Source organism: Hippocampus bargibanti, linkage group LG08 (assembly GCF_051943395.1).
Source record: "Hippocampus bargibanti isolate YZ-2025 linkage group LG08, ASM5194339v1, whole genome shotgun sequence".
Lineage (NCBI taxonomy): Eukaryota > Metazoa > Chordata > Actinopteri > Syngnathiformes > Syngnathidae > Hippocampus > Hippocampus bargibanti.
The window spans coordinates 25,276,541-25,286,912 of NC_142741.1; the positions used below are offsets into that span (position 1 = coordinate 25,276,541).

The 10,372-nt window shown below is 41.6% G+C and overlaps 1 protein-coding gene across 1 annotated transcript in view; it reads left to right on the forward strand.

The window, feature by feature from the left end:
• cps1 (carbamoyl-phosphate synthase 1, mitochondrial) overlaps nt 1-10,372 on the forward strand; it is a 36,188-nt gene that overhangs the window by 7,339 nt on the left and 18,477 nt on the right. The window contains exons 13-24 of the mRNA XM_089003428.1: nt 988-1,083; nt 1,156-1,345; nt 2,248-2,405; nt 3,421-3,549; nt 4,487-4,631; nt 6,136-6,346; nt 7,348-7,546; nt 7,657-7,833; nt 8,717-8,835; nt 9,000-9,141; nt 9,344-9,409; nt 10,335-10,372. The exon at nt 10,335-10,372 is cut by the window's right edge and continues 26 nt beyond it. Coding sequence (XP_088859554.1) covers nt 988-1,083; nt 1,156-1,345; nt 2,248-2,405; nt 3,421-3,549; nt 4,487-4,631; nt 6,136-6,346; nt 7,348-7,546; nt 7,657-7,833; nt 8,717-8,835; nt 9,000-9,141; nt 9,344-9,409; nt 10,335-10,372 — 1,670 coding nt within the window. The remainder of the gene's footprint in view (nt 1-987; nt 1,084-1,155; nt 1,346-2,247; nt 2,406-3,420; nt 3,550-4,486; nt 4,632-6,135; nt 6,347-7,347; nt 7,547-7,656; nt 7,834-8,716; nt 8,836-8,999; nt 9,142-9,343; nt 9,410-10,334) is intronic.

The following is a 10,372-nucleotide window of genomic DNA, read 5'->3' on the forward strand; positions in this document are numbered from 1 at the left end:
AAATGATACATTGGACTACTATCTTCCATTTTGTACTCAGTGTATCATATGCGATCACACACATCCTGACAAAATGCAAAGCTAACAACCGACACCTTCAGACACCAAGACTACTATTTGATACTAGTTGACACAAATTCCCAGCAGACAAATCAGCCCATTTCCAACGGAGCTTGTGCGCCATCTTGTGCATATTCTGGGACGCTACATTGGAGTCCAGACAGCTTGAATTGATACGGAAGGACTTCTTTAATCGATGGCAAACATTTATGCTTTCCTCTTCAGAACTATTGAATCATATTCATAACTGGATGAGTAACAAGAAAGCATCTTCTCCCAATCTGAACTCTCTGAAGCCATTGTTTTTATTCTGGAGCAAGGCAGTGTGTAACCAATAGTGACGTCACAAACAAGGAGGCGGGACCTTCTGAAACTCGCAATTTCCGGGGGCATTTTGAAGTAGTTTTGGGACACTTTAAGTCATTTTTTGGTGTTTTGCATTTGACTAAAAATTTCAGCCTGCATTTTTTGCGTATTTTAGATGCTATAAAATGTTTTTCTGATGTCAGTTAGGAAACAAAAAAATGGTGTCGGTTGTCCTTTAAGGCTTGTATAAGTAACTTGTATTCGTCTATACTGGAAAAATAAACATTTAATTACATATATGTTCTACAAAGATATGTATGTGTACAACTGGAGAGAATACTACATATGTTACTACAAAAATGTTTGTCTGTACCATTGTTCGTAACTCGAATGTTCAGTTAGGAAACAAAAAAATGGTGTCAGTTGTCCTTTCAGTGAAATTCACTCAATTATTTTTATGCATTTTTATTCCTCACAAAAATCCACTCACTCAAAAATGTGTTTGTGATGTCAATCTTTATCTGTATTTTTTTTTACTGTATAGCTATGCAATTTATGCCTGCCATCTAGTGGTGACTGTTGATATTACAACATCAAGCTTTATTTTCTCCACGCGTGAAGGTTTCAAAGGTGCTGGTACTCGGTTCCGGAGGTTTGTCCATTGGTCAGGCTGGAGAGTTTGACTACTCCGGATCTCAAGCCATCAAGGCCATGAAGGTGACAGCAAAATGCAAAACATTTTTAACTCATTCACTGTCATTCCCAAATGTATTCGGGATGTTGTTTTAGGAGGAGAATGTGAAGACGGTGCTTATGAACCCAAACATTGCCTCAGTGCAAACCAACGAAGTCGGCAGCAAGCAGGCTGACACGGTCTACTTTCTACCCGTCACATCGCAATTCGTTACCGATGTGATTAAGGCTGAGCGCCCTGATGGCATTTTGCTCTCCATGGGTGGACAGACTGCCCTCAACTGCGGTGAGAGGAAAAAAAAAAAAAAACAAGTTTTACTTGTATTCATCGTGCATACATTTCTATTTATATTCCAAAGTTAGAAGAGAAATAAACGTTCATTTGAGATTCCTTTTAGTATCGATGAAAAGGTTTCTTCAGCCGTCATCTGTACTTCTTTCAAGGTGTCGGACGTTTCGCTTCTTATCCAAGAGGCTTCGTCAGCGAACTAAAATCTTTTGCTGGTAGTTTCGACCCTATATATATATCCCTACTGTCCAGGCGTGGAGGTGCCAGACTCTACTATGATTGGTCCCTGCTCTCATGTTGGGGGGAGCAGAGGACTACTCCACTGATTACTTCTATTGTCATGCCTGAGTATGGGGTCTACGACTGGCCTGATGGCCCCATTTGCCCTGGTATCAACTCATCAGCATAACTAAGTTGCCTAAGAAGTCTATTGTACAAACAATCCAAATTGAACCTTACCCCACCATGACGATTTAGTGAAGGATTTTGCTGTTTTATGATAATAGCTTCTTTTACTCCCCTTTCAAACCATCTATTTTTTACCCCATACTCATGCAGGACAATAGAAGTAATCAGTCAGAACAATAGAAGTAATCAGTGTAGCCACAGGGAGTCGTCCTCTGTTCCCCCCCAACCTGAGAGCAGGGACCAATCATAGCATAGTCTGGCACAGCCACATCTGCACAGTAGGGATATACGTGTATATAGGGCCGAAACTACCAGCAAAAGATTTTAGTTCGCAAACAAAGCCTCTTGGATAAGAAGCGAAACGTCCGACACCTTCAAAGAAGTTCAGATGACGGCTGAAGAAACCTTTTCATCGATGGACCGCTCCTGTACGACTGAGAGCTTACACAGACGTTCCTCTTAGTACGTATGTTGTTTTGTGTCGTCTCCAGGAGTAGAATTGTTTCAGCAACGGGTGTTGGAGGAATATGGGGTCAAAGTCCTGGGGACACCGGTGGAGTCCATCATGGCCACGGAGGACAGGCAGATCTTTTCCGAAAAACTCAAGGAGATCGGTGAAAAGATCGCACCTAGTGTGGCTGTGGATTCTGTAAGAATACGAGTGTGATAACAGGTTCTGCAGTAGCTTTCTGGCAAAGTCATTTTATATGAACTCATTCACTGCCATTTCCAAATTTATTCGGGAATTGAAAAGCATTGCGTGGTGTCAGAGATGTTCCATCGGACACTGTGGACAAAGACTCGAACCCAGAAAGATTGTCTTTACTGCCGGCAGGAGACGCAGCCATTCATGACAGACGCCTGAATTCTGCAGCCCTCTGCCAAGCTATTTATTGATAGTACAGTAAAGTTTAAGTGATATTAGTATATCGAGTCTTCTTGATTAGAATACCACGTCCCGGGCGTCCTAAAACAGCTGTAAGCAATAAAACAGGGTCGGATATGATCGATAAATGTGTAACCTGGCTAATGAGCTCTTTTTGTGAAGGACTTTCAAGTCGTAAATTATCTGTATAACGAGACTTTACCAAGTATGCAAATTTACCAGTGATACATAGATAAGATGACCTTTTAACTTGCTGTGATTTGAATACAGACGACCCTGGTTGTCTGTGCTTCAATTGTGTTTTCGAGTCACACATGTTGACTAAGCATATAACAGCATGAAACTTTTAAATATGATAACTTCTTATTCTTTTTAATATCTATCACATGTAGCGCCATGCCGGAATTTGTTCGGGTTTTGGTTTTTCTTACCCAGGGTGCGCCGATAATGCGCTAGTCAGACCTCTGGCAATGTTTTTCCCTGCCACGATGGGCAGCATTTGTATTTTGTACAGCCGCCCCCATTTCGAGCTCAGATAACTCCAGACCCATATGATTTAGGACTTAGCTCTTTTATTTTCTGATGAAAGAAGAGAGTTCATTGAATATTTATATAGTCCTAAAACTCAATATTCTGTGCGTCCTGGAATTCGAATGACAATGACAAAAACCCTGGCACTGGAGTGGACACATTTTTGCACATCGTCTGGCAGTGAACGAGTTAATTGGGAAGGGCGTTGGGTTGCCAAATAAATAAAATGCACTTTTGTTACGTTGAGGTGTGTGACGCCTTGAAAGCCGCAGAACGGATCGGCTACCCGGTGATGCTGCGATCGGCGTATGCCTTGGGAGGTCTGGGCTCAGGTCTGTGTGCCAACAAGGAAAAACTGGAGGAAACTGCCAACATGGTAAGAATATTCATAGCTCACATTTTTAGGCACTTATTTTTCCAAGCAATGATGATGGAGAAACATTCCAAATAGAATTAGTTTGACAGCTTTTTTTTTTGCAACATGAGTGAAGTACTGCATGTTCATGGTTCCATTTTTTAACTGCCATTCACAAATTTATTCGAGAATTGAAACTATGTCGTAGAACGTCTGTGTAAGATCTCAGTCGTACAGGATTGGTCCATCGATGAAAAGGTTTCTTCAGCCGTTATCTGTACTTCTTGAAGGTGTCGGACATTTTGCTTCTTATCCAAGAATCTTCGTCAGCAAACTTAAGTCTTACTGGTAGTTTTTGGCCCTATATATCCCCCCCACCCTGACAGCAGGGACCAATCATAGCAGAGTCCGGCACCGCCACGTCTGGACAGTAGCGATATAGAGTAAAGTCTCGTTATATCGATATTCAAGGGAGTCCGAAAAAATATCGATATAACCGGGACTATCGATATATCCGACCCTGTTTGCATGTAAAAATTACATCCGTGGGTGCATATAATAGTCCCGGTTATATCGATATCGATATAATATCGGAGACTATCGATATATCCGATATCGATATAACGATATATTTACTGTATATATATATATATATATAAAACATAATTCCCAAATTTCTTCGGCGTTTATTCTTGTTTGGGTGCCGAAAATCGCTACTTTCCACAAGTACAGACTGTGGTTTGCTGACGAAGCAAACGTCCGACACCTTGACGGCTGAAGAACGATTTGGACCCGCCCTTTTCATCATTTTTAGTTAACTCATTTTTTTGCGATGAAAGAACATCATTCCCTGCAATTTGAGTGACAATGACAAAAACCCTGGCACTGGAGTGGACACATTTTTGCACATTGTCTGGCAGTGAATGAGTTAAATTTAATTCTGGATTTTTTTTTCTAGGCTTTGGCGATGAGCCGTCAAGTCCTAGTGGAGAAGTCGTTGCTTGGTTGGAAAGAAGTGGAATATGAGGTGGTGAGAGATGTGGGAGATAATTGTGTCACCGTCTGCAACATGGAAAACTTTGATCCATTGGGCATTCACACAGGTAATAAAACAAAACAAAAATCAATCCATTACAAATAGAACTCTTTCGGGACCCCTGTAGATTGATAACATGATAAACGGTCCAAGGAATTTGTCTCTGGTATAACACGCTGCACTAGTATTATCATAAGAAAATTGCAAAGAGGCACTATACAGTTATAGTTCGCTTACTGTTTAGAGAGTGAATGGCTTGGGGAAGAAGCTCTTTAAAGGACAACCGACGCCTGCTGGACAAGTTGTGTACATAATTTATAAAATGACTTCTACTGAGTGTATTTTACAAAGTTTCCACCGCATATAGCTATATTTTACCGTTTAAGACTCGCGCTGAAGATTCAGGAAGTCTTGTTTTCGAGTTGGTGACGATTCCTGACGTGACTTCACGGAAGGAACGCCCCTGACCGAGAAAGCAACACATCAAACAGACTGATGAAAGCGACACAGTTGCAAGACGTGACGTCACGGAAGGAACGCCCCTGAATGCATTTTGGGTACTTTGTTTGGTCTGAAAACTTCATGTTGATCCGTGTTGATGGCGAAATTACAAGGAAAACACATAAATAATGCGATGGTGAATCGTTGTGTGTTGCACCAAGACTACTACAGTAATGTCTCGTTACATCGATATTGGTTATATCGATAGTACTGCTTATTACGATACTATTTCTATGAACTCAAGGAGAAAATCACATGCCCGCAGGATCGGATTTATATCGATAGTCCGCTTATATCGATATTTTTTCCGACTCCCGAGAATATCGATATAACGAGACTTTACTGTATTTGATACTAGTTGACACAAATTCCCAACAGACAAATCAGCCCATTTCCAACGGAGCTTGGGCGCCATCTTGTGCATTTTCTGAGCGCAACATTGGGGTCCAGACGCCTCAAAATGAGACGGAAGGACTTCTTTAATCGATTGCAAACATTTATGCTTTCCTCTTCAGAACTATTTGAATCATATTCATAACCTGGATGAGTAACAAGAAAGCATCGTCTTCCAATCTGAAGCATTTTTTTTTATTCTAGAACTAGGCAAGACATCTTGGCGTAACGTCACGAACAAGGGGGCGGGACCTTCTGAAACTCGCCATTTCTGGGGTCATTTTCAAGTAGTTTTGGTCATTTTTGTTGATGTTTTGCATTTGACTAAAAATATCAGCCTGCGTGTTTTGGGTATTTTAGATGCTATAAAACATTTTTCTGATGTCAGTTAGGAAACAAAAAAATGATGTCAGTTGTCCTTTAAATGTCTGCTGGATTTGGTGTGCATGGATCGGTAGCGCCTGCCTGAGGGGAGTACCTGGAAAAGGTGGTGGGCAGGGTGCGGAGGGTCCAGTAGGATTTTCTGTCACACCCTTTTTTTGACTCTTGCAGTGTGCAAGTCCTCGAGAGTAGGTAGGGGGGGGGGGGGGCGCTAAAAATAATATTCGCTGTACTTGAAAGGTTTCAATCCCCTCCAAAAAAAGATGACGCCATGTGTTTCTTTCCCTCCTCTTCAGGCGACTCGATCGTAGTGGCGCCGAGCCAGACGTTATCCAATGAGGAATACCACATGCTTCGCGAAACGGCCATCAAAGTAGTTCGTCACCTCGGGATTGTCGGCGAATGTAACATCCAATACGCGCTTCACCCGTCATCCCTGGAATATTGCATCATTGAGGTGAATGCTCGGCTTTCAAGAAGCTCAGCTCTTGCATCCAAAGCCACCGGGTAAGAGACTACTTCGATTGCTCAACGCTGGCCTGCCGCAACGTCACTCATGTGTGATCAAATACAAAAGTATACAAATGCAGTGATACCTTGGCTTACGAAGTTAATTGGTTCCCAGACAGAGTGTGTAAGGCGAAAAGTGTGTATCCCAAAAATTAATTTCCCATAGGAAACCATTAAAATGAGAATAATCCGTTCCCAGGTCCCCATAAAACATAATTTTCTATTTTTTTTAATAATTCTAAGCCTTAAAACTACACAAAATATACCTTATTTTATGTATAATAAATGTGCTATGGTATCATAATTAAAGAAATAAATGTTACTGTATAATAAAGTCACTTTGATGTCACACTTGATGAGGAACGAAGCCTTCTTCTTTCACTATCTTGAGCAATGATCCCTTGCAGGTGCTTTCTCTGCGATAATTTTACCTAGTTCCTCATCAATTATGTTCTGTTTAGCGGGGTTGATAGCTTTTTGCATCAAGTGTACAGATGGCTTGTGCGGGTTGTTTGTGGAGCTTGATTGATGGGATATTTTAACCTTTCAATCAAAGTTGAAATTCTCTCACTGTCATCTGCCTGTCTCTTTAATGTTTAAACCACCTCCCCTCACTGCTGCGTTCTTGACCAATCACGTGGCTTTAACCGACGACTGTGGGCGGGGAATAGAGGACAAAAAAAACCCGGCTGCCATTTTCTTGTCAGGAGAACAGGCTCGTTCGCGAACGACACATCACTCATTGTGGCAGCTCTGTGTGTATCTCGAATAATAGTTTGTATGCCAAGGTAAAATGTTCATAAATTTAACATTCGTAAACCGAGGGGTTCGTAAACCGAGGTATCAGTGTACATCAAATCTACTTTTTTTAATAGACATGATCAATATAACCACTCTGCTTTTCGAATTCAACCCCCTAGCATGGTGTTCAAGCAGCTGTATGATTTACCTCTCGTGGTTTATTTTGATCTCCTGGCATGACGTCCCATGTGTCTCAGATACCCCTTGGCATTTGTAGCTGCAAAGTTAGCTCTCGGGATCCCCTTGCCTGAGATCAAGAATTCTGTCTCCGAAAAGACCACGGCCTGCTTTGAGCCCAGTTTAGATTACATCGTCACCAAGATCCCCCGCTGGGACCTGGACCGCTTTCAGGGAATGTCAAGTGAAATCGGCAGCGCCATGAAAAGTGTCGGAGAGGTGATGGCTATCAGAACTGTTACTGTTTTGGGGATTATGACGCGCCGCAAACTTTAGTGTGATTTATAAATACCCCGTACGCATACTGTGTATCAATCGGATGGCTTCAGGTGATGGCGGTTGGGCGGACTTTCGAGGAGAGCATGCAGAAGGCCTTGAGGATGTGTCATCCATCAGTGGATGGATTTGTGCCCCGACTACCCCTGAAAAAAGCTTGGACAAACACCCGCGACTTGCAACAGGAGCTTGCCGTGCCTTCCAGCACCAGAATTTTCTCCATTGCCAAGGTGTACTTATATTTCATATTTTTCCGGGAACTACGTTGTTGCGGTTTACACATCAAGTTCTAGTTGTGATTGGCATGAAGTAAATGAGCCCCCCGGATGGATTTGTTCAAAGTATCACAAACGTGTTTGCGCATTTGACTTTGCTTAAAGGCTTAAAGGACAACCGACACCAATTTTTTGTTTCTTAACTGACATCAGAAAAACGTTTTATAGCATCTAAAATACCCAAAACACGCAGGCGGATATTTTTAGTCAAATGCAAAACACCAATAAAAAATGACTTAGTGTCCCAAAACTGCCACGAAACTGGGCAGATTCAGAAAGTCCCGCCCCCTTGTTCGTGACATCACTATTTGTCACACACTGCCTTGCTCCAGAATCAAAACAATGGCTTCAGATTCGGAGAAGATGCTTTCTTGTTACTCATCCTGTTATGAATATGATTCAAATAGTTCTGAAGAGGAAAGCATACATGTTTGACATCGATTAAGGGAGTCCTTCCGTATCAATTCGAGCCGTCAGGTCTCCAATGTAGCGTCCCAGAAAATGCACAAGATGGCGCCCAAGCTCTGTTGGAAATGGGCTGATTTGTCTGCAGGGAATTTGTGTCAGCTAGTATCAAATAGTAGTCTTGGTGCAACACACAACGATTCACCATCGCATTATTTGTGTTTTTCCTTCTAATTTCGCCATCAACACGGATCGACACAAAGTTTTCAGACTAAACAAAGTACTCAAGATGCATTGTGTGTCGCTTTCTCGGTCAGGGGCGTTCCTGACGTGACGTCACGTCTTGCAACTACAAGAATGAATGATGATCTTGATTATGATGAATTATAGATGTTCTGCATCATCTGTTTGATGTTTGTCCATCCCCCAAAAGGCCCTCCATAGCGGTATGAGTGTAGATCAAATCCACCGGTTGACGGCCATTGACACGTGGTTCCTGCACAAACTCCAAAGAATAGCGCAACTGGAACAACACCTCACAAACCACAAAAGGTATGATGAAATGATTTCAAATATGTTGACCAAATGTTTCTTCTTCATTCTGGTTCAGGGCGTGGTCACCATTTTGATTAGATTAGATTAGATAAAATTCGATAAAACTTTATAGTTTTGCACTGGAGAAATTTACATTTCTGTTTAAATTCCATTTCTAATAGTCTCTCAGTGTCAAAGGGCCTGCTTCTGAGGGCCAAGCAGGACGGCTTCTCGGACCGTCAGCTTGGACTCATATTGGGAATCAGTGAGGGAGCGGCCAGACAGATGAGAATCGGGCATGGGGTCAAACCTTGGGTCAAACAGGTGGGTGACATTCGTTTCTTGTCATTTTAATCATATACAGTCTGCCGATGAACATGAACCCAAAGGACGAAACCAGCATTTTGAAATGTGACTCCATACTTCTCGTTTCATGCTTCTCATGCTTTGTTCCGAGTGCCTAAGTGCGAATAAACGAATAAAATGTGATTGTATTTATTTTAGAATGTTTATATTTTCATCTCAGATTGACACACTGGCAGCGGAATATCCTGCTAAAACCAACTACCTTTATTGCACCTATCATGGCCAGGTGAGTGTTGTTCACTCATTCACTGCCAGACAATGTGCAAAAATGTGTGCACTCCAGTGCCAGGGTTTTTGTCATTGTCACTAGAATTGCAGGACGTACATAATATTGAGTTTTAGACGGTCTTTTTTTCATCAGAAAAAAAAAAAAAAAAAAAAAAGAGAGTTAATTCCTAAATTATATGGGTCTGGAGTTATATGAGGTTGAAATGAGGACAGCAGTCCAAAATACAATGCAATACATCAATATTGGCAGTGTCTGATACTCATGACAAAAAGTTAACGGTCACCCGGGCAGACAACTCTGAAAAGTTGCCTGCCTGGCCATAAAGTTGCCTGCCCCATTTTTCACAAAAATTAAATGATTAATCGCAAAAACAAAAAACTTTTTTTTTTTTTTTTTTAATTAAGGAAGTACCTTGCACAAATGCTCCCTTGCTTAATTTATGGTAAATTTCCCTTGCTGAAGATTTTGCTCCAGTTGTCGTTTGTCGTCATTTTGCACAATGCAATATTTGCATTGCGTTGTCTGCTCACTGCCACGTCCTCTTTCTAAGCGGCTCTCAAGTACACTTTTCAGTCACTGTGTAGTCCGAAGCACGAAACAGGCTTCTGATTGACTGCCGGTGCCGATTATGCAAATTGCCAAACGAACGTTTGTTTGGAAATTTGCATACTCGGTACGGCAGCCAATCAAAAGCCTGTTTCGTGCTTCGGACTGTACCGTGACTGTAAAGTGTACTTGAGAGTTTTGAAAGTCAATGTGGCTTGTAGCGGTTTGCTGGTAGCATTTACTTTATTGAATAAAGCAAACGTTTGATTTGAAAAATAAATAATTTCTTTTTTTCTTGAAGAAGTTGTCGGCCACCCGGGCCGAGATGTTTTGAAAGTTGTACCAATGACTGATTATTAATCATCCAATTCACCAGGAACACGACTTGGAATTTAAGGACCAGTCAGTTATGGT